The 24886-nt window shown below is 40.7% G+C and overlaps 3 protein-coding genes across 3 annotated transcripts in view; all 3 read right to left on the bottom strand.

Moving 5' to 3' along the window:
* Nucleotides 1–4451, bottom strand: part of LOC311062781 (tissue-type plasminogen activator-like) — a gene marked incomplete at its 3' end in the record, with an annotated part of 34907 nt that extends 30456 nt beyond the window's left edge. Inside the window, exons 1-3 of the mRNA XM_084081999.1 lie at nt 4356–4451; nt 4163–4260; nt 3823–3876 (exon numbers count right to left, since the gene is read on the bottom strand). Of these exons, the coding sequence (XP_083938125.1) occupies nt 3823–3876; nt 4163–4260; nt 4356–4417 (214 nt within the window). The 5' untranslated portion in view covers nt 4418–4451. The remainder of the gene's footprint in view (nt 1–3822; nt 3877–4162; nt 4261–4355) is intronic.
* Nucleotides 108–3790, bottom strand: LOC311063780 (urokinase-type plasminogen activator-like; the record flags this gene model as incomplete). The annotated part of the gene is made up of 6 exons (XM_084083381.1): nt 108–448; nt 1187–1335; nt 1691–1831; nt 2461–2609; nt 2822–2999; nt 3769–3790. The coding sequence occupies 6 exons, from the start codon at nt 3788–3790 to the stop codon at nt 254–256; spliced, it is 834 nt and encodes a 277-aa protein (XP_083939507.1). The 3' UTR covers nt 108–253.
* Nucleotides 4452–13606: 9155 nt separating the features above from the next.
* LOC311062780 (E3 ubiquitin-protein ligase TRIM35-like) lies at nt 13607–15159 on the bottom strand (the record flags this gene model as incomplete). The annotated part of the gene is made up of 2 exons (XM_084081998.1): nt 13607–14873; nt 15150–15159. The coding sequence occupies 2 exons, from the start codon at nt 15157–15159 to the stop codon at nt 13768–13770; spliced, it is 1116 nt and encodes a 371-aa protein (XP_083938124.1). The 3' UTR covers nt 13607–13767.
* Between the last annotated feature and the right edge of the window lie 9727 nt (nt 15160–24886).

Genomic DNA, 24886 nt, shown 5'->3' with positions numbered 1-24886 from the left:
AGCTCATAGTGCGGCGAGTGCCGCACTATGAGCTTGTAGATCTGCTATTTTTGAAAAAGCGTGATTTTTTTTTAATACATATATATTTTTTCAAAAAACTGTTTAGAAAACATTTTAAGAATCGGACTCAGGCCTTCCTTAATGGGTTAAACGAATACTCAGGATTGTATGTGTACGTAATAATGTACTGTATGTGCAATCTTTAAAAAACAAATAGCTGCCAAATTGTCCTTTTTTGTATTTTTTCTGCAGATCATTTTTCGGGGTACATGACACCAGCTGTGAAGGCTGAGAGCCCAGTCTTCTCAGCGATCCAGTGGTTGTAGTTGGTGACGCGTGTGTAAACACCTGGTTTGTCCTTCCTTGCACAGCCTTCACCCCAGCTGACCACCCCGAACAGGAACATACGACCCGCATTCTCACACACCAAGGGACCACCAGAATCACCCTGCAAGGAGAGAGCAAGGTTAGTATAGTAAACTAAAACTAAAAGAAATGTTGGTTAACTGAAATGCATATTATACGAACGTACAGTATGAATGTGTGTACACACACACGTTCACACACACACACACACACACACACACACACACACACACACACACACACACACACACACACACACACACACACACACACACACACACACACACACACACACACACACACACACACAAGTACTGTACTTAAGTACAATTTTTAGGTATTTTTTACTTTACTGGAGTATTTCCAAGTTTCAGCACTTTACTTCTACTCCACTACATCTCAGGTGCAAATATTGTACTTTTACTCCACTGCAATTATTTGAAAACTTTAGTTACTAGTTACTTTGTAGATTTAGATTATTACAAAACCACTTCAGCCCTATATACATTTCTGCCATTTGAAAATAGCCGATCTACAAGCTCACAATGCGTCACGATGCGATGCATTGTGAGCTTGTAGATCTGCTATTTTCAAAAGATTTGTATGCATTTTATACATTTGAAAACTTTGTGAAATGGGACATTCTGCACAATGAGTACTTTCTACTTTTGGTACTTTAAGTACATTTTGATACCAATACTTTTGTACTTTCTACATTCCATTATTGATACTTTTACTTAAGTAAAACATTTGAGTACTTTTTCCACCACTGACGCACACACGCACGCACACACACTCATTCACTTTAGACTTCACTCACCTTGCATGTGTCAGTGCTCCAGTCAGGACTAGCAGCACAGAACATGTTCTGGGTGACATCTCCATAGTTTTCAAAGCCTCTACAGTTGTCCTGGGACATCAGAGACACTTTTGTCTGCTTCAAGACCTGTGAGTAGCGTGCAAGTGGTCCTGTAGAAATCACATAATCAGTTTGTTAGGGGTTTGACACAAATGACACTAATAGAGCAGTGAAAATGGTGATTAAAAAGTTTACACATCAGGAATGGATGTAAACTTCATCAGATGAATTCATTTTACTTTTATTTTATTTACTATTATATATTCTATTATTTTCCTGCAATATACTTCCCTCGCTCACTTTTTTATGATCAGATATGATTGCTATCTATTACCTAATCAAGTGTGATTCCTTTTGTGAGAGAGAGAGAGAGAGAGAGAGAGAGAGAGAGAGAGAGAGAGAGAGAGAGAGAGAGAGAGAGTTCTCCATCATGATAGAGGTTCAAACGTTAAATGTTATACATACCATCGCTCTCCAGGCCGTATCCAGCGACGTTGCACACAGCTCCTGGGGGCAGCATAGTGAAAGGTGGGGGGAGACAAACTGTGCGTGCAGATGGTGTCTGAGATGCACATTCACCGTCTTTGCGCTTGATCTTTACCAATGCTGAAAGACACACAAGTACACAGTTTTGAGTCCCATTGTTTTTTTGTGTTTTTTTTTATCAAAACCTACAAAATGCCCCTACCTCACACCCAGACTATATACAGTACACACAGTCAACCCCCCCCCCACACACACACACACACACACACACACACACACACACACACACACACACACACACACACACACACACACACACACAGCCTCGCGTAGCCAGACTATATCACTGCGTGGATAAGAGTCTGGTGCCTCTATGAGGACGTTTTTTTCCCAAGGGGGCGGGATCAAAACAATGGCTCTGGACGCAATTGGTTAGACCTACAACCAACTACCAATCACAGTCTCCCATGTTTGAATACTGGGCCCTGATTGGTCACCCCAGACTTCTGGAGCAGGAAATGAAGTCACATGGAACGGTGCCAGACCCAAATCGCCGAGGGCAATTTGTTTTTTTTGCACTGGCAGATTCGTCTGGTCCCAGGCTAACACACACACACACACACACACACACACACACACACACACACACACACACACACACACACACACACACACACACACACACACACACACACACACACACACACACACACACACACACACACACACACACACAAACCTATGCTCACCTATGTCATTATTGTAGCTCAGATCGTATTGCTGGTGTATGATGAGTTGTCCAATAGTGAACTTCTGCTCCCTGTCAGCATCAGTAGCGTCAGTAGCGATGGAATTCCTGCCCAGATGTACAGAATAACGTCGAGTCCAGGTGCCTTCTCTGCGAGACCCAATACATTCACATTTATCACGTTACACTCCCAACTCAAATATTACATTACAGAATCTGACCAATAGTGGTGTGTGTGTGTGTGTGTGTGTGTGTGTGTGCGTGCGTGCGTGCGTGCGTGCGTGCGTGCGTGCGTGCGTGCGTGCGTGTGTGTGTGTGTGCGTGTGCGTGTGTGTGTGTGCGTGTGTGCGTGTGACTCTCACCCATCAGGAAAGGAATGTGCAGCAGTGAGGACCCAACAAGGCGAGATGAGAGTGCCTCCACCCACAAACCGCGAACCCTTAAAGATGGCTGCCGTCCATGGCTGGGACTCTATGGGTGTGATGGATCCACCCGCTATCTTTCCCTGCCTCCATTCTGTCCTCTCTCCACACGTCAGCTCTACACCAACAGAAAGTCAACGACAGCAAATTCAGTCTCATTTACAGGCCCTATAGGAAGTGTTTTCGGACACAGACACAATGTGCACTGTACAATGTGGCCCAAAAACAAGCTCACAGCCCGTCACTTCGTGCCACGCTGCAAGCTTGTACATCTACTAGTTTTGAAGTTTTTTGAATAATTTCGATTTTTTTTTACACAAATCTTCTCTTCTTGGGGTCCCTGACACAACATATTCAGAAGGGGGGGGGGGGGGGGGGGGGTCCACAGCCAAGTACATATAATTTTGGGGGTCCTTAAGCAGTTGGAGAACGACTGATTTAGAAGGCATTTGTAGAATCGACCTCAGGTCTTAATGGGTTAAGCAGATGAGATAATCATTATCATATCCAGATTGTTGAACTTCTCCGTGTTTGTCAGTTTGCAACTGTCCAAGGGTAATGAATACATTTTAAAAAAATGATGTAATTATGTTTTATGTATGTTATTTATGTATGTATTTATTGTGTGTGTGTGTGTGTGTGTGTGTGTGTGTGTGTGTGTGTGTGTGTGTGTGTGTGTGTGTGTGTGTGTGTGTGTGTGTGTGTGTGTGTGTGTGTGTGTGTGTGTGTGTGTGTGTGTGTGCACAAACATTAATTCATTATGCCACTTTTTTGGGCCAACCCCCTTTTTTTCTGAAATGACACCTCTGTCCTACACCCCATACAAATATATATATTATTATTAATTATAGCCTACTGTATGGGTAAAATGCCGAACCAGGGTACACCCCTTACAAACACCATTATCATGGTAGTATAGTTTGGAATATAGTTAAACAAACCTGTGTCCACTGAAACAGGAGTTACTGTAGATGTTGCTGCTGTTGTAGTAGTAGCTGTTGTTGTAGTAGTAGCTGTTGTAGTAGCAGCTGTTGTAGTAGTAGCTGTAGTGATAGGAGATAATTACAACAATATTAATTTTATGGGTAAAATGTCCAACCATTTGTCTATTATTTTACCCATGTCATGCCTATTCTAGGCATGTCTTTATAGGCAAAATTAGCTACAATAGCAGATTTACAAGCTCACAATGCATCGCGATGCAACGCGTTCGTAAATCGGTTATTTTTGCCATTCATCGTACGACAAAGTAGGGCTTAAGTAATTTAACCTTCCTCTCACCAGTCTCAGTTCCACATTTAGGAATTTCACAGAACTCTTTCACGGTCCTTTCTCCTCTCATGACACGACACCATGGCATCAGGCTCTTATCAGGATTTCTAACAATCAAAAGCAATCATTTAGAATCGGAATTTTCACAAATGCATATTTCAAAGTACCAGGTATGTAAAAGTGAGTGGTTCTGTCAACATACCTGCAGTAATTGTTAAAACCAAGTCCCAGTGAGGGGACAAACCTGTTCCAAAAGAGACACATGCCGCCTTTTGCAGATCTAGCAATAGAACCCCTGTAACTTGTCCCATCGTCAGACAGACACTCTGTTGATCACACAGGAAACATATGAGTGGGATGGTGTTTTTATTATTATTTTGTTTTATTATTATTGGTAGAAAGTAACTAAGCACATTTACAGTACACAAGTACCGTACTGAGTACTAAGTACGGCGTACAATTTTGAGGTATTTTTTTTACTTTACTGGAGTATTTCCCAATTTCAACAATTTATAACCTATATACTTTGGCAATTTGAAAATAGCCGATCGACTACAAGCTCACAACGCGTTGCAAAGCGACGCATTGTGAGCTTGTATATCTGCAATTTTCAAACGACTTTTATACATTTGAAAACTTGTGAAATTGGACCATCTGCATAACGAGTACTTTTACTTTTGGTACCTTAAGTATATGTTGATGCCAATACTGTTGTACTTTTACTCAAGTAAATGTTCAAAACCAAACTTGTACTTGTAACAGTCTATTTCTACAATAGGGTATTGATACTTTTACTTAAAACAAATTAGTAATTAGTACTGCTTCCATCACTGTTTATCATAAACATTGATTACATACAGACTCTGTCTACATTGCAAAGCAAATCATTTATGCTATGGATTACTCAAAAAATGAAGACATTGATTCATAATTGAAGAGGGCCTTACCTCTTTCAGTGTTTCGGTATGACCACCTCCTTGTAGAAACCTGAGGAAGACAAACAACATGTGTTATTTTTGTCAACATTGTGTTCTCAAGCTCTGAGAGAAGCAGAAGAAGAAGGAGCAAGCAATCTGTATTTAATTTCCTTTTATTGGTGCTTACCGCATCAGTACAGAAGAGGCTGCTAGCTATAAGTACTAAAATGATCATCACTTCAGGTTTCTCTTTCCTATATGAGACATATATGAGACAAAAAATAGAAATATGAAATCTGTAATCCTCAGCAAGTACATTGAAAACACACCCTTCCCTTATATGGAATTTTCCTCAACATAGACAGACATGTGCACTTGCCTAGCTACGTCACATTTTAAGTTGTATGACCATTTAGTATGCATACCCCATGGCATGTTTTGTGCTGAGAATGGGAAGTTGATGTCCATCTAAACTAAAATACGCTTGTGGCTGTGTTTCCCAGACAATTAGAGCATGGTCATTTTCACATTTTGTACTGTACTGTACTGATAACATTCTACAGTCATTATCTGTGATTGCGCTATCAATTATGGTTGTTGAATGCAGTGTATGTATATACTGTACATCACTGCATGTTTTGGAATGCTGTGTGTTTGGGTTTTTCACACACTGCAGGCTACATTATCAGGAGAATGTTAAGAATTGAAAGCAATTTGTTAAGACTTTAACAGCACACTTTTCTGGATGCTGGAGTTTGATAGTCACTTAATATAATCCACATTCACAGTCAATCACTCACATTCTTCTGTCGTCATTCACCAAACTGATTTAAAAAAACACACTTTTTAAATCATCACTATCCATTAAATGACATACAACTTAAAAGGTTTCACCACTAAGCATGCAACAGAATCCCATATAGCATTGCAATCTGCTTACCTTATCACCCAGACTTCTTCTCTGTGATTCTCTGTGAGTCAGCTCTTATTGTGGTTCTATTAGTCTCTGGAATATCTGCCTGTTTTCAGGATACGTCTGTATAATCACCGGAAGCAGTCTATGGAGTAGGGCCCTCACGAGCAACAAACAACTCTGGCTTGGTAGCTGTGATTCTCTCTGTCTGGCTGGCTGTCCTCTGTTGGCGCTCCTATAAAGACTGTTGGTTGGAGGAGGGGCCGATCTAATGATAGATCTAATCTATCATGACGAGACATCAGTCATGATAGATTATTCTCTATACCAAATCATAAACCACAGAGTATGTCATATCCTCTGATATACAAGCACCCGTACGTACCCACACTCTACATTACCATATTCAAAATTTGGTGGTTGCATTTATTCACTGGAAAGTTTGATAGAAACTACGCACTTAAACCGCATTTACTCATTGGTCTTCAATAGGGGGGGTGCATGGTATTACATTTAACCGTGCACTTGAACCCTATAGCTATCACCCCTATTCTGGGAGGAACATGAAAAAGTTCAATATTCAACACAATAGGCTCTATGCAGAGCAGCCATTTTGGAGAAAAATTGGGCCTCTTCTTACTTCCTTCACAAGAGTTACCAATGATACTAATGAAGGCTCTGTTCCATTCTGGTCAAACAGAGTCAGGGTGCTGATATTGTGCATGTTGGCTCACTAGAAACACTAGTGGGTCTCAAAGTGTGGTCCAGGGACCCTCATGGTTCCTTGAGAGGGTGTAACTCTGAGAGAACCAAATGGAACCAAATGGACCCTCCCGGGTCCATTTGGTTCCATTTGTACACTCTCAGAGTTATGGGGGTCCTTGAAATTAAAAAGTTTGAGAACCACTGTGCTACACTAAATGGAACAGAGCCTTCATTAGCATCATTGGTAACACCTGTGAAGGAAGTAAGGAAGGGGCCCAATTTCTTTCCAATATGGCTGCTGTGCATAGAGCCTATTGTATACATAGTGGGGGTCCCTACTTTGTCTCATTCTCAGCTAAGGGGTCCCTTGGCCTGAAAACCTTTGAAGACCCCTGCTAAATATGTCAGTGAGCAGTGTTCACCAGGGGTCCATACTAGGCCCCCTCCTTTTTCCTTCTACATCAGATCTTTTCGTAGAAACTAAACGTGAGCTTGTAGATCTGCAATTTTTGCCAAATGTTTGCCCCAGAATAGGAATGCTAGGGTTCCAGTGGTTAATATAGCCTCTATGAATATTTTATTCATAGAGGCACTCTGTGCCGCGCTATGAGCTTGTATACCTGCTATTTTTGAATAGCCCAAAGTGTAAAATAATGCTTTTTAGCTCAAATCTAAAAATGACACAGTTCCAGGTCTTAATGGGTTAAAACCACACTCAAAACCCACCTTTTCAGTCTTGCATTCCCTACCTATTTCTATAGCTTTTAACCTTTTAACTAGATTTTCCTAATAAAGTTGTTTTATTTTGGTTCTGTAAAGCGACTTTGAGTACTTACAAAAGCGCTATATAAATTGAATGTATTATCATTACAACTGAAACTATTTGAAAGCTCAAAGGGGTGAGATAACTACAGTATCATCACACATCTCTATTCCCTTGGTCCTGACACGTACCTTCAATATCATTTTCTATGGTAGTTGTGACGGAGGAATATGACATAATATATCGCTGTTTATCTGGTATCTCATCAAAGTTACCACAATGAAGGGCAATGCAAGACATTCCAGAGTATGTGTAACATACAGTACACACAAACACACACACACACACACACACACACACACACACACACAAACACACAGACTTGCACGTACATATGCACACACACAGACTTGCACGTACATATGCACACACACACAGACTTGCACGTACGTATGCACACACACACACACACACACACACACACACACACACACACACACACACACACACACACACACACACACACACACACACACACACACACACACACACACCACACACCACACACATCAAGTTCAAGATAACTAATTATACTGATTAAAATCATACTTGTAGAGACAGTGGGGCTTCGTTGGAAATGTTGACATCAATCTGGAAAAGAATGAGGATGTTATGAATCATATTCTATGATGAAACAAAATATCATAGCCTCCAGCCTCATAGCTGTTTTGACGTGTTGTTTCATCACTCTTTTACTGATTATACCAAGTAACATATTCTCACCTGCACATACTGTACATACTGTACACAGGCCCACTTACACACGACACATGACCGTGCACATTCACATTCAGTTTCCTGTCTTCTGTGCGAAGACAGGAAGTGCGAGAACAGCATAAAGACCTGTAGCGATTCTTAAAAATGTTTTCTAAATCCTAACAGTTTTTTGAAAAAAATCGAAACAAATTGTTTTCAAGATTTTTTCAAAAATACTAGATCTACAAGCTCATATCGCGGCACTCGGTGCCGTGCTATTCATTTCCACAGAACTCCATAATCCCCAGACATTGCCATACCATATGGACAAAAGAGCCCAAGGTTCCCGGGGCACAGAATGTGCAATATACAGGTCATTATGGCCAAGGTTGATAATAAAATAAAAAAATATCGATATCGTGAGCCCAATATCGTGTATTGTATTGTGACATTTGTGTAGTTTGCATATGCTGTAGGTCTTGGCAGGGTGTACAGGACGCTACTGTCACCTTGCATGATCTATTATTCACAATTATGCCAAGCTGTGTGTTGATTTTTCATCATCTTTTAACACTATTCAACCCCGCCTGTTTGTGGATGAACTCTGTAAACTACTTTGGTGTTGACTCTAGTTTTGTTGATTGGATCGTCTCCAATATAAGACGGTGAGAATGTCGGGTGAGCTCTATTCATCTACTGCTTCACCCCATGGGTGTGTTCTGTAATTACTCATAACTCATTTATATTCTGTGTACAGATGACTGTCGGGGCCAGTTTGATAACCGATAATATCCTGAAGATTGACAATAGGCTCTATTCACAGCAGCCATATTATGAAGACATTCACAGGTGTTACCAATGATACTAATGAAGGCTCTGTTCCATTCTGGTCAAACAGAGTCAGGGTTGCTGATAATTGTGTGCATGTTGGCTCACTGGAAACACTGTGCTACACCAGTGGGTCTAAAGTTGGGGTCCAGGGACCCTCATGGGCTTCCAAATGGCCCCTTATGGGTGTATAACTCTGAGAATGTACAAATGGAACCAAATGGACCCGTAAGGGTCCATTTGGTTTCATTTGGTCGTGGAAACCACTGTGCTACACTAAATGGAACAGAGCCTTCATTAGTATCATTGGTAACGCCTGTGAAGGAAGTGATAACATGGCTGCTGTGCATAGAGCCCATTGCATGCAGACAATATTTTGCATGTAGTCATGTCCATAATTCACACATTCATGATAGTCTTCTATTTCTCATATCCAGGCTTGTAATAGGTCCAATACATCATCTCCAGTGGAGATGATCTCCCCAGAGTAGGCTTTCTTGCTGCCAGTGCCATGATGTGCTTTAGCGTGCATCCTCCTTATAAGAGCAACACACTCCCCTTGTTAGTGAGTACTGTAGGCTAACTATCATATTTATTTATTGTCTCCGCCAGGCCGAAAGGCATGGCGAGAGAGTATGTTTTACCCTCCGTCCATCCGTGTGTGTGTGTCCGTCCGTCCGTCCGTGTGTTAGCAGCTAATCTCCGGCACCGTTGGCCCGGTCGCTGCGAAACTGTGCGCACACACTCCCTGGATGCCAATTCAGAACCTCTGACCCAATTTTTTCACATGGGCCTGTTATAGCGCCACCAGGAGGCCGATTTGTGCAAAACCCATTTTTTTTACATTACTCCTACAGATTGTATCCAAACATCATGCAAATCGGTACACAGTATCTCTATAGTCATGTGATCAACACGGATCTGTCCGATTTCCCATATTCCATCCTCATTGGCTAAGGTTCGCTTCCAAAATGTGCAGGATTGGTCCGTTTTGAACAAAATGCCTCAAATCATGAACGCAGCTTGCGATTTCCGTGAAATTTCACACGCACATTCCCACTAGGCCAAGGAAGAAATGCCACCCTTTTCATATTGGCCTGTTATAGCGCCACCAGCAGGTCTAATTTAGCAAAACACATTTTTGGAACAAAAAGCCTCAAATCATGAATGCAGTGTCTGATTGCCGTGAAAGGCCTAAGAATAAATGGCACGGTTGGCACCCTTTTCACATTGGCCTATTATAGCGCCACCAGGAGGCCAGAATAACGTACCTGACCTGGCGGAGACCTGTGCTCCGAGGAGCACTTTTTCTAGTTCGTATGTGTAGTTGTGTATGGGTCATGTCATTTATTTTACTCAAGGCTGTTTTTCAGTAAAAGTGGTGGTATTAAGATCTTGTGTGTTTGTATGTGCCTCGACAGGGCGGGCGGTAGAGTATCTGCTTGCCGGTTGTGGTGGGCCGGTCTGGGCCAAAAAGTCCAGGGCCAAATGTTTGTCCCAGTCCAGCCCTGACACACAGTGGTAATGAAACAAAAACACTTTCCAAGAAATAAATCATTTAAAGAGTCAAGTTTCATGCTTCTTTGCTGCTGCTGGATATACACAATTATTTAGTCAATGGTTTCAGGGGTAAAAGTGATATCATATTTTAATAGCTTATCACTTTTGTGTTGTTTAATAAACTGAGAACTTTAGCCAAAAATAGCAGATCTACAAGTTCACAACACCAGGCGTTGTGAGCTGGTAGATCGGCTATGTTCGGCAAAGAGGTGTAGTGTAGAGGGAAGTATTGATGGTTTAAGTGGTAAAATGTCAGAAAAATACATATTAACATGAATCCAAAAAACAATTATTCGTATCCTGCGAGTTAGTTCTGGCAGCATACACTCGAGAGGTTACATGCATCGCTCATTCTATGTGGCTGTTTACAGCGTCATGCAAGATCCATACGTCATACACTGACATGACAATCAGCCGTCCAATTGGGCGGGTATTTAAGTTCTCTTGAATCGGGCATTCCATCCGCTTGTGTGTTCTAGCTTGTTGTCATGCGGCGTTTGCTCCCACCACCACCCCAGCGCCACCAGTAGGCTCTGCTATTGGTCTGTTCCCCATGGGGGGTTGTTATGTATATCTATCTCCCTCCCTGCTCTTAATGGTTAATGACGGCTGTATGATTGTGCTGAGCAGGGAGAAAAAATATAGCAGAGCCTGAGCGCCAAGATAAAATATTACATCCACTCTTGTATTCTCATTCTATTATATTGCTTAAATATATTCGGTCTATAATATCGGTTCAATCTATTCGTGAGTTATCTGACAGAACTGATGATCGTGCTGTCAAACAATGAAACTATATGGAATCTACGAAAAAGTTTACTCTGAAATATAATTGTATATAATATGTAGTGGGGGTCCCTGCTTCATCTCTCTCTCTCAGCTAGGGGATCCTTGGGCTGAATAACTTACTTGTAATATTTCCATTGTGGTTGTTATATTGGATGTTAATACTTAATATTGGAATCACTATAGGCCTGCAATGTTACTGCACTTTCCCCGCAATAATATTTTTTATTGATTATTTCCTTCTATGGCAAAGACAGAACAGAAGCAATAACAAATAAAACACAATAATGTTAATGGAAACAAATAATTATTGTGTTCTGGCTTTTAACATTTGTTTTACTTTTTTCTCAATATCAATATAGTTATTGATTATATCAATCAATATCAATCAAGGTTGGCAGTGTGCACTGTGTGAAGTTGGGGGAAAAAAACAGATGTATATTGAGTTAATGCTACTATAGATATTTATATTGGCTTGGTGGTGTTTTTTCTGCTGGCTCTGTAGAAGGTCTATGTTAGGCAGAAACATGTACGCTTGATTTTAATTTAACAAACCATATTAGTTTATTCATCTGCTACATTTTATAGTAACACTAACTATAAAAGCAGTGAATGTACAACTCACTCACTCAGGAAATTCAAAGTAGAGTGTTATAGAAAAAATACATCCAAGGCACTGTGATCAACTCTTTATTTCAACAGTCAGGAACATTGACACATTTTGATTAAAAGAGTGTCAGAGTGTATAAAATTAAAGGCACGTGTGCAGTATTTAAAACTATTTAAAGTCACATGAAATACTAGCAACTGTCCAATTATAGAACTCTAAACTGACAGTAGAATCAATACACAGGTACAAACAAATGTAAATGTAACATCATACTTGAACTGGTAACAGAGGAAAACAATAAATTTGAGTATTCACTTAAAGGACAACTTTGGTTTTTTACAACCAAGGTTTATATTCTAGCTTGTAATTAAAGTAAATAAATGATGAGTGTAATTTTTTTTTCATTTACTGCTTTCTATAGTTTTAGCATTTTTTGCGATATTTTTTACAGTGGGCGGGGGCATTCTGTCCGGTGGCTAAATATGCCTTTTTTACACAATAAAAAAGGTCCGGCTGTCTGAGATGGCCAGATGTGAGTTATTGGGGGCTAGAAGAGCTACTGTAAATAATAATAAAGAAAACGCCGGGTTATTGTGTTAAAAAAATACATATTTAGCCACCGGACAGAATGCCCCCGCCCACTGTGAAAACACTGTAAAAAAGATTGTGAAAATTGCTAAAACTATAGAAAGCAGTAAATTTACATTTTTTTAACACTCATCTTTTATTTACTTTAATTACAATCTAAAACATAAACATTGGTTGTAAAAAAACAAAGTTGTCCTTTAAACATAAATGGCCAACATCAGTAAGTGTTCAGTAGAAACAACTTTTCCATGGGGCTCTACAATGATCTATGATACTAAACCCTTTTCACTTCAAAGACCACCAGTTGAATGTGCATTAGGCAACAGACCACCCAATCTACACAGTAAAATCCTTAGTGATTATTTTAACTCAGTGTACAAACATTTGTTTAGAAACAGTGATCCAAACAACAGTAGAGAACCACCATGAATACCCATAAAGAAAAGTAGCAAAAATAATGCAACTACGATGCAAAAATATTTTAGCACCAAAGTGGAAGAAATTATGAATATATAATATATATAAACACCAAGTGGATTTCACAATGAGAGTTTACAGAGTTGGAAAAATAAACTGCATTCATGACACCACACAGTTCTGACTGTATCACAGTGAAAGAACATATAAATGTGATTAAATTACTTTTAATAATTGATTACATGTATCACTCTTGAGGATCACCCATGTGTTTATTGAAAAGTATTAATACCCAGTTTAGGGCTGTATCTAGCACTTATCTTCTTAGCGATTATTCTATTGATAACGTTTTATATTTAGCAAAATAGTAAAGCACAGATTTATTTAATTGTAATTACAGTATATCAATGAATGAACACAAGTATCTTTTTTTTTTTAATATATAATTGAAAACGTCTGATGAATGACTTAAGCCCTATTTTGTCCCAAACCAGTGTCACACATATAGCCGATCTAGAGGTTCTCGTGTCATATATAATTGTGAGTTGGTATATCTGCTTTTTCTGCTATTTTTGAAAGTCAATTAGTTTATTAAAAAATATTATTTCTCATAATCAATTAAATCGATTTGTTTAACCGTTACACCCCTAAACCAGTGCAACACTCCCCTCATTCTCCAAATGTAACCATCATCACTAACCATCTGTAACATTCTCATGCCATTATGAGCATATAATATCTGCCATTATTATTAGACCACATGACAATAATTTAGATTCTCAAAATTAAGTCATGTCTCAGCATCATCATCATCATCATGTCTAATTGTTCCAGAGTTACACTGACCTTCCTTGGTAAAATCTTCAGAGGGAGAGAACCAGTGAAAAAGTGTGGATAGAGCGTGTCAGTGAAAGTGTGTGTGAAGGTGTGGATGTGTGTTTTAGTATCAGGATCAGAGAATGACAGCTTTCCTTCATTCCAGTCCAGCTGGACTCTGATCCTCTGAGGTTTCTGCTCCACTGAGAGAAGTGTGAATGACTTTGATACCATTGTGCTTGCTCTGTATTTACCTTCCTTTAACCTTATACACCACACTATTCGACCCAGATCTTTTCCCTTTCTCTGAAAAGACTCTGCTAACACACCCAGTACCCAGAATGGATTGTCTCCAACCTCAACATCCCAGCTGTGGGTCCCTGAGTTAAAGCCCTCAGAACCCAGGACAAAGCCCAGATAGTCAAACCTCTCTGCGTTGTCAGGAAGCTTCTGTCTTTCTCCACGTCTCATACTGGTCAGATCATCAGACAGGATGAGGCTTGGATGGGCAGTGTTGGGGTCCAGAATGATAGGAGTGTAGGAGACAATGTCCTTCATCTTGTTCCAGACTCTGAAGGTCAGGTTGTTCAGGTGTTTGGCCACGTTCATCAGTGGTCCTGAGACCAGCTGTGGATCCTGCAGTGTGAACTGGACTCTTTCCATTGTAGTCTTGTAGTTCTGCAGGAATGGGATGTGTCCAGCTCTCAGCTCCTCCTTTGTGGCTCTGATGTTGTTTGAAAGGGTTAATATGTCTCTGTTCAGACCCTCAGTCTTCTCCTTCATCATTTGACTCTTGTGCTGCTCTTCCTCCCTCAGTGCAGTGATGCTGGCCTCCTCTTCCTCTTGTAGAAACTGATGAAGCTTTTTAATCTTGTCTTTAATCTGCCTCTCTGTGTACCGGGTCTGAGCCTTAATGTGTTCTGCTGTTTGGTCACAGGTTGCTTTAACTTTATTAAAGACCTTCAGTTTCTCCTGTAAAGGCTTCAGTGATTTCAGGACTTTCTTCTTGTGATCCAGAGCAACTTCATCAATGGGTCTGAAACTGTGGTTGGTGTGTTTTTCTGAATGAAGACACACAACACACACTGGCTGTTGACATTCCTGACAGAAGAGTTTGAGTTTCTCATGTGACGGCCCCCTGGGCCTTTGCTACAGGAGTGTGTGTATGTGCCTTTAACAGACTAACCAGATTCCCTTGCAGTGCTGGTTTGGAGGGTGGAGTCTGAGTTGATCAGTGGAAGGGGAGACACCTGGCCAATTGTCTCCTCACACTATAAAACCCCCACTCTACATTGCTCTCTATCTTCAGTCCTTCCAGGCCTCAGGCGTGGCCACACCGGAGAGCATTTGTGTTTGGTTTTGGTTTAGTTATGTTGGTTTATTAGCCTCAGTTCCAGTGGACAGCATGTCTTAACTTAAACATATTACTTTATTTACTTATTTCACTTTGGTTGAATAAACTTTACACTTATTTATGTAATACCTCCGTGTCGTCTCCCCTTTTTTGTTATGGTCTTAGAGCCAGACTGTAACAAATGGGGGCTCGTCTAAAACGGGAAAATTTAGGAAACTACAAAGTTTGAGTAGGCCGATGACTATTGTAGTTTAGGTTGCTTGTGTTAAACAGGCAGGGTTCAGGTTCGCATCTACCCTTGGTGGCAGCAGGGGGGTGGGGCCGTGGGAATGCCGCTGGTGACGTAATTTCTGGGGATTCCCTACCTGCATTCTTTGGGGAGCGATCGGAGGTCGGAGAATTGGTTAAAGGTCTGGTGACATAAGAGCGTAAGTATTATTTTGCAAATCGGTTTTATTGAGCCAACTCAGGTAGGCATAGCGCGTTTCCCCTTGGGATTCGTGAGCGGGTATAAAGTAGTGTGGGGTGAAAGTGGCTGGGAGCATGTCCCTAGTTTTGGGCTGTTGCCAGCTTGCTGGTCGCTTTTCCACGCTAGCGGGTTTTGGTGCGTAAGTACCCGGCCGCAGAAACCCTCAGAAGACCAGAGCGCAGTTAGATAAGTTTTTGGTATAGGCAGTCAGTGGGGAGGCTCAATTTAATTGATTTGTTGTCTGTTGCGTTCTTTTGTCACTAGAGGTTTTTGTTTTGGTTGAAGTTGGTATTGTGTTTTTTTTTTGGTTTGGATTTTTCAAAAAAGAAAAAAAAAAAGTTTCAAAAGTAATGGAGGTTACTGATTTTTTCTTGGCTCCGTCAGAGGAGGGGTTAGGTGCCTGCACCAAAGATCAGCTCATTTTAATTGCAGAGCACTATGCAATTGAAATTGGCGATAAAAGGTCCAAAAAGGACAATATCAAATCCATGATTTTGGATAGCTTGATAGAGCAAAAGGTGCTGACCCCATCTCCGACAGTAACTGTGCAGGCTGTTAAGCAGGCTGATGTTGAGAGTGTACCATCTGTGGCTGTCTTAACATTTGAACAGCAGGAAAGGTTTTTGAAGTTGCAATTACAACTGCAAGCACAGTTAACGGAAACAAAAGATAAAGATTTGGAGATGGAGAGGCTGAGACACAGGACAGAGATGGCAAAGCTAGAAATTGAGGACACGAGGCTGAAGCTGGTGAGAGATGGAAAGTTAAGTGAGGTGAAAAAGGAATCAGGTGATAAGGATAGGATCTTAAAAAGTCTACGGTTAGTCCCCAAATTTAACGAGAAGGAGGTGGAGGTGTTTTTCACTTTGTTCGAGCGGGTGGCAGACGCTAGGGACTGGAGTGATGCGGACCGCACGGTCCTGTTGCAGTGTGTGCTGACTGGTCGTGCGCAGGAGGCGTTTGCTTCACTGTCGGCACGGGACAGTTGTAAGTACACGGAGGTGAAAGCCGCAGTGCTTCGTACCTACGAATTAGTACCCGAGGCTTACCGCCAGCGGTTTAGAACGTGGCAGCGAGGCAATAGATCCTACTTGGAGTTTGCCCGTGACCTGTCCACACACTTCAATCGTTGGTGCGTAGCTGCAGGAGTCGATGACTATGATGATCTGGCAGATCTGATTGTACTTGAACAATTCAAAAACTCAGTCCCTGAGCAAGTGGCCGTTCATATAAGTGAGCAGAAGGCACAGACTCCAGCTGAAGCTGCGGCACTCGCCGATGAGTTCTCGTTATTGCATAAGGGATGTGGGGACAAGGACAACCGTAGCTTTACTGGTGGGTTTGGGGATGGCAGAGAAGCTGGCCAGGTTGTTGGGGGAAAGTATTTCCCTGGCAGGACCAGTGGGACATGGAGTGCGGAGCATAAGAGTGGACCAAGTGGTCGTGCTGCACGGGACTCCGATAATGTCTGCCATTACTGTCACCAGCCAGGACACTGGAAAAAGGAATGCCCTATGCTTAACTCACGTAATGAGAACACCTCAGCTAGACCGAGTCCGTCTGCATTTGCAGTGTCACTTTCGGGTGGCATGGTAGATCAGCCGAGTGCTGAGGTAATGAGAAGTGCCTTTTCACCATTTGTGTCAAAGGGACAGGTGTCCTTGATTGGTAATCCAGAGAAGGTGCCAGTAACTATTTTACGAGACACAGGCTCATTTAATTCATTTATCCTTGCCTCTACTCTGCCATTTTCTGGAGCGACTGACACTGGGTCGTTCATTCCTGTGTTGGGCATGGAGATGTCAGTTTTCCATGTTCCTGTACACAAGTTCATGCTCTGTTCATCTCTGTTCCAAGGTGAAGTTAGGATGGGGGTGCGTCCAGCTCTTCCTGTTAATGGGGTGACCATAGTACTGGGGAATGATGTAGCAGGGGAGCGGGTCTTTTCTGATCAGTCTGTTCGACCTGTACAAAAAGCAGTTGAGGATAGGAAGCACCAGGATGAAAATGAATATTTGTGCAACCTTCCTATGTCTATTTCACACTCAGAGTTGGTGAGAGAGCAGAAAGCCGATCCCACACTGAAGGAGCTGTTCAATGTTGTTCTCCCCAAAAAGGAGGTGAAAAATCGTGCACAGGGGTACTTCATTGAGAATGGAGTACTGCTGCGCAAGTGTGTGCCGAAAGGCCAAGGGTTCATTGGAGACCCAATTTTCCAAATTGTCATTCCTTCCAAATTTCAGGAGTCAGTTTTGCGCATTGCTCACTATGAGTCGGGGCATATGGGGGTGCGTAAAACTTATGATGAGGTTTTGAAAAAGTTCTTTTGGCCCCGTGTGAAAAGAAGCGTGGCAATGTACATCAAAGTCTGTAGTACTGGTCAAAAAACTGAAAAACAAAGTCAACCCATCAAAGTGGCTTATTTGGTCCCCAATTTGGAAATTTCTCAGCCCAAAGCTGGGGGGACAGATTTGTGTGACCGTGGCTTTGAGAGGCGTGTTTTCAGCTCAAAAGATGTCATGCCTTTTCCGAAGCGTGATGGACGCAAAAGTCATGGCAACTTTGTGAAACCATGTGTCTGTGGGTCACAGCCACAGGTGCAGAATACACCATGGAGTTATTGTCATCCTGTCTGCATTGGTAATGCACACAGGAAGGAAAAACATGGAAAAAGTCATTGGAAAGAGAATTATGTGGATGCTTAATTTAGGGACCCATAAATTAATTCTGTGTTCATAATCTGTTTTGCATAGGCCTTAACCTTTCTCTTAAAGGCTCCAAGGTACCAGTTGCTGAGGTGGGGTGGGGCTGAAGCAGAATGGAGATGTGAACTGGGGGGGTTAGTTTAAAATGGGGTTCATTTTTTGTAAATATTTGTAGTTTATTTAGTTATAGCACAAAGTTTGGGCCAGGGTTCCCTATGGGACCCTGTTTTGAAGGGGGGGGGGTGTGACGGCCCCCTGGGCCTTTGCTACAGGAGTGTGTGTATGTGCCTTTAACAGACTAACCAGATTCCCTTGCAGTGCTGGTTTGGAGGGTGGAGTCTGAGTTGATCAGTGGAAGGGGAGACACCTGGCCAATTGTCTCCTCACACTATAAAACCCCCACTCTACATTGCTCTCTATCTTCAGTCCTTCCAGGCCTCAGGCGTGGCCACACCGGAGAGCATTTGTGTTTGGCTTTGGTTTAGTTATGTTGGTTTATTAGCCTCAGTTCCAGTGGACAGCATGTCTTAACTTAAACATATTACTTTATTTACTTATTTCACTTTGGTTGAATAAACTTTACACTTATTTATGTAATACCTCCGTGTCGTCTCCCCTTTTTTGTTATGGTCTTAGAGCCAGACTGTAACACTCAGCATGCAGACTGCAGAGATCCTCAGACCCTGAAGAAGTTCTCTGACGTTTTGAAGCTCTCTGATGTCTCTCCTGTATGAAGGCCTCACACAGGTTCTTCAGAGCCAGGTTACGGGGTGGTTTATCTGTTAAATGTTTTTCCTTACAAACTGGACATTCATTTATTCTCTTCCACCAATTCCACACATTTTTAAGACATTCTTTACAGAAGCTGTGGCTACACGACAGGACAACAGGATCTTTAAAGATGTCACGACACACAGGACAGGAAAGATCCTCTTCTGGAAGAGACGAGTTGGAAGCCATTTTGTGTGAAGCTACAAACGCTCAATACAAGATATTCAGCTGACAGTCAGCAGCAGGTTCCAGTGGTCTGGGTCAGTATTCCCTCCTGTAGCTGTGGAAAGACTGATCTCCTCACTGGAAGTTGTGTTGGAACTGAAGGTCAATCGTATTATCTCAGATGAGTCTGGCAGGGAGCGGAGCTTTGACACCACCACAGACCTGTACACACACACACACACACACACACACACACACACACACACACACACACACACACACACACACACACACACAAAACTTTAAACATAACGTATGCACCGCACATATTGAATTGGTTGAATGAGATGTATCATTCAACAATGCTGTCAGTGCAATAACTGAAAAGCTTCTCTCTATGTTTTTTGCCTGTAGGCATATTATCATATTGTTCTACAGAACACCATTGCTGAGGTAAAAAAAAAAGAAGGAAAAAGGCGGTTTGATATGAAGTGAATGAGGACACTAGAAAGCTGCTATCTGATATGCATTAGTTTTATTGATCATCAAGGGGAAAAGTGTACTTAGATTTATTCTTTTTTTGGCTTTTTATGCCTTTTATTTTAAAGAGGGATAGGGAAAGTAGGCTTACAGGAAATGAGGAGAGAGGTCGGGGGGTGACACGCAGCAAAGGTCGTCGGGAACGAGAGTGGAACTCGCGACACACTGTCAGGCTGGCATTGCAGCCTAGGGTCAGGCTGGTATTGCAGCCTAGGGTGCCTGGACCGTCGCGCTACGGCCCAGGCCAAGTGTCCCATGATTTAACAGCACATCTTGATTCTTTCTTACTTTTCCTGGATTGCAATCATGCCCATGGAAACCAATACAGAATCAAGATGGGTTTATTGTCTCTCGCTCACACGTACAAGCATTGTACATGTGTGGTGCATTATTCCCATAGACTGTATAAAAAGAATGGACAGTGTTACGCCCCTAGACTCTACAGACCGTAAATGAAGCCGATGGCTCAGCAATTTCAAATCCGCAGAATGACACCAGACCATTATTGGTTGGGTAGCTTGTCAATCAAAAGCGGGGGCGGGAATGAATGATATTGGTTGTGTAGCTTGTCAATCAAATCATTCCGCCCCTCTTAGACTAGAGCATAACCTACTTTATCGTCAATTTTAAAATAAATGGGACCATAGTTTACCAAAACGCATATCATGATGATTGAAAGGAGACTTTAAACTAGCGACTGGAAGCATATAGTCTTTATGACCATTTTTATTAAGGGTAAGAAAAGGTAAGACAATTATTAAAGGTAAGAAAATCTAGTCTACAGTTTGTCAAAAACACATCCTTGCATTGAGATAAATTCTTTCTGACACCAGCAGGGGTACAACAGAGAAACTAAAGGCCATTCATATGAACTGTCTCTTCCGTATTGGAGTCAATGTAAAAATCTCAAGCTCTAGCCTTGATTATTCCACAGAGACTGTTAAACACATCAATAAATACGATAATACAAATACTGGATGTAATCAAGTAAAGATTACATCCTTCCAAGATTCACAAAAGGCCTCATGGGACACTGGAAACTCGTGGATGAGAAAGAAGTCCACAATGGAAACAAGTCCCGATGGCTTTTTTGTGACATCCTTTTAGCTTTTATGTCTCACATGCTGTTTTACATTTCTGACAAATAAAGTATGCAATCAATAAAAGTCAAGTTAAAGTACAGGTAGAACGAGAAACCGCTATATGATATATTTATCAGAAATGGGGATTGTACATAATATACATCCTTACCTGTAACTTGGCCAAGGTGAATGTTTCCTCACAACAGAAGTTGTGATAGTTAAACTGAAATGATACTATAGTTGCTTGGTTGTGGTCACTCCATTGTGTGCATGTGGTCGCAGTGTGTGTCTGTCTGTCTGTGTGTGTGTGTGTGTGTGTGCCTGTGTTGTGTCCTCCTGTGCCCTGTGGTGGTCTGACTCTGAGCACTGCAGGACAGTAGACCACTAGACCTGACCAGTGTGTTCTCTTTGTCCTTGGAGAGGAGAAACCTCCTCCCACCTCGCCTCCACGTTACTGCAGTCATTGGTCCATTTCAGTGTGAAAGGCCAGAAGGCCCATAACAAAAGCCAGCCTGATTGACGGGCCATCTTCATCTCACAACATGAAACCTGCAGTGGTATGTGAATAAAACTAATTTTTTTATTTAAACAACATGAAACCTGTAGTGGTATCATGTAAATAAAACTAAAGTTTTTATTTAAACAACATGAAACCTGTAGTATGTGAATAAAACTAAAGTTTTTATTTAAACAACATGAAACCTGTAGTGGTATGTAAATAAAACTAAAGTTTTTATTTAAACAACATGAAACCTGTAGTGGTATTTGAATAAAACTAAAGTTTTTATTTAAACAATATGAAACCTGTAGTATGTGAATAAAACTAAAGTTTTTATTTAAACAACATGAAACCTGTAGTATGTGAATAAAACTAAAGTTTTTATTTAAACAATATGAAACCTGTAGTGGTATTTGAATAAAACTAAAGTTTTTATTTAAACAATATGAAACCTGTAGTGGTATGTGAATAAAACTAAAGTTTGTATTTAAACAATATGAAACCTGTAGTGGTATTTGAATAAAACTAAAGTTTTTATTTAAACAACATGAAACCTGTAGTGGTATGTGAATAAAACTAAAGTTTTTATTTAAACAACATGAAACCTGTAGTGGTATGTAAATAAAACTAAAGTTTGTATTTAAACAATATGAAACCTGTAGTATGTGAATAAAACTAAAGTTTGTATTTAAACAATATGAAACCTGTAGTGGTATGTGAATAAAACTAAAGTTTGTATTTAAACAATATGAAACCTGTAGTGGTATGTGAATAAAACTAAAGTTTGTATTTAAACAATATGAAACCTGTAGTGGTATGTGAATAAAACGAAAGTTTTTATTTTAAACAACATGAAACCTGCAGTTCAAAGAACACCTCAAAGAACTCCTCACCCCAAAACCCACCACCCGAAGCCTCCGCTCCAACAACACCAACCTTCTCGTTGTCCCTGACACCAACCTCCGCACCATGGGCGACCGGGCCTTCTGTTACACAGCCCCATGTCTGTGGAAGGCCACTGATGCTTTTAGAAATGGACTAAAACCCTACCTTAAAAAAAAAACATTTTCCTAATTCTTCGTGGACTTCTGTTTGTTTTTCGTACTGAGTTTTAATTTCTAAATGTGGCCCTTTAGCTTAGCCTATTTGGGTCTCTTGTAATTGTTTTGTTGCCTATGCTGTTTTTATGCCTTGCTTTTAATCTGTAGCACTCTGAGATTTGTGAGAATGTAAAGTGTGTTACAAATAAAATGTATTATAATTATTATTACTATTATACGCCGACAGCACACAGCACAATTTTGTATTACTCAACTTCATAAAAAATTACTTAGCATTATTCTAGTCCTTTTTAACAACAGTAGCCCAACTGTATATGGTCATATACGGTATTTGTCTTACTCTACTATGTATTGACAGAGTACAAAGCATAATGTGCAGACAGGAATTTGGAGAAGAACTTGTTTCTAGTGTCATTTTTAAACACCTCCTCTCCTCTTCTATTCTTTTGCAGGTTGGCTAATCAAGGCTTTTAAAAAAAAAGGATAGTTCACCGAAAAAAATACTTACACAAAGGAGTCTCTTTGTGTCTCCTACCGGAACCGCTGCCGGTCATCAAATGATTGGCTTAGGAATAAGGGCGGCAAAAACAAAAAAATATTCATGAATTCAAGTCTCCATGGGGTGACTAATCCATAGATAAAAAGACACTTTGGGGGTGAACTATCCCTTTAACACCCACACAATGCCAACCATTCTCCCAGAACCAACCCCCCACGCACGCATGCGCACACACACACACACACACACACACACACACACGCACACGCAACGCGCACACACACACACACACACACACACACACACACACACACACACACACACACACACACACACACACACACACACACACACACACACACACACACACACACACACACACACACAGTACATTTCCGCCATTTGAAAATAGCAGATCTACAAGCTCACAATGCGTCGCATCTATTTTCAAAAGATTGTTATACATTTGAAAACTTGAAAGGGACATTCTGCATATTAGTACTTTCTACTTTTGGTATTTTAAGTACATTTTGATACCAACACTTTTGTACTTTTACTCTATTTTAATTCCGGACTTTTATTGTAAAAAAAATAAATAGTAAAGTATATCTATATTGCAGTATTGATACTTTTACTCAAGTAAAACATTTGAGTACTTTTTCCAACACTGGGTATGAGTGATTCCAGATGGATTCTTAATTTCACTCCCTTTCACAGTTCCGCCATGGCGATGACACCAGATCATCTGTTTTCAAGGGCTGCCAATTAAAAACTCATTTTGAAGGCTATTGTGTTGATAGGGTCCCTGAGGTGAAGTGGTTCCAGGGTGCCCCCCCCCCCCCCCCCCCCAATGACTGATAGTTATTTATTTATTCTTCACCATTACTACATGTGCAAGTAAATACAACTACAGAAAGTACAAGAATGTCTAATCTATTTTCATCAGAGTTTCACTGGTTTTTTTTATTTTTAAAGAATTCTGGTCAAAATAACAGACCATTTCAGACGAAAATCTGGTCTGAAAGGGTCATGTCTAACAATAAACATGTTCATGTCTCCCAAAGATTACAAAATAAATAATAATAATAATAATAAAAAAACTGAAATTAACATATATAACAACAACTAATTGACTCATTATCACTTTGAGATCGTATTTGCTCATTTGTACAGGTGTACAGTATATTAAATAATTCTTAGTGGTCATGTGAGAAGGGTCACATGGCATACAGTGCGTGAAATGTCAGTGGAATCAATACACAGGTGCAAACAAATGCAAATGTAACCTCATACTTGAACTGGTAACAGAGGAAAGAATACAACTTTGTGTTCAACATGAATGACCAACATCAGTAAGTGTTCAGTAGAGACCGCCGTTTCTCAACGCCAGGTCAGTGGACCACCAGGGGTCCAAACGGACCCTTTTGGGTCTGTAACTATGAGTGTATAAATGGAACCAAATGGACTCTATCATGTATACACTCTGAGTCAAACTAACACTGAGGGTTAAGCCCCATTTTATACTTTGTCACACAGTAGCGTCACTCAAAAAATTGGTGATCGATAAGATCACATGTCACATCATATGGCAAAGCATTGTGGGCTTATAGATCTATTTTCAAATATAAATTTGTTTGTAATAAATTATTTTTTCAAATCAATTCAATCAAGTAGTGTGATTAACTGTTGAACCCTTCACACTTCACCTTTTCACCAAATGTAACCATCACTAACCATCATTAACATTATCTAATAATCAGAAATGATTGATAATAAACAATTAATAGATACAATTATAGCAATTTATCACGTTTGACTTGATTGTCCTATGTCCCTTTCTCTGAAAAGACTCTGCTAACACACCCAGTCTCCAGTATTTATTGTCTCCAACCTCAACATCCCAGCTGTGGGTCCCTGAGTTAAACCTCT

Source organism: Gymnoscopelus microlampas (genome assembly GCF_963454915.1).
Source record: "Gymnoscopelus microlampas genome assembly, chromosome: 16".
NCBI classification, from domain to species: Eukaryota; Metazoa; Chordata; class Actinopteri; order Myctophiformes; family Myctophidae; genus Gymnoscopelus; species Gymnoscopelus microlampas.
The sequence above is the reverse complement of the archived record's forward strand: the minus strand, read 5'-3'. Positions and strand labels throughout refer to the sequence as shown.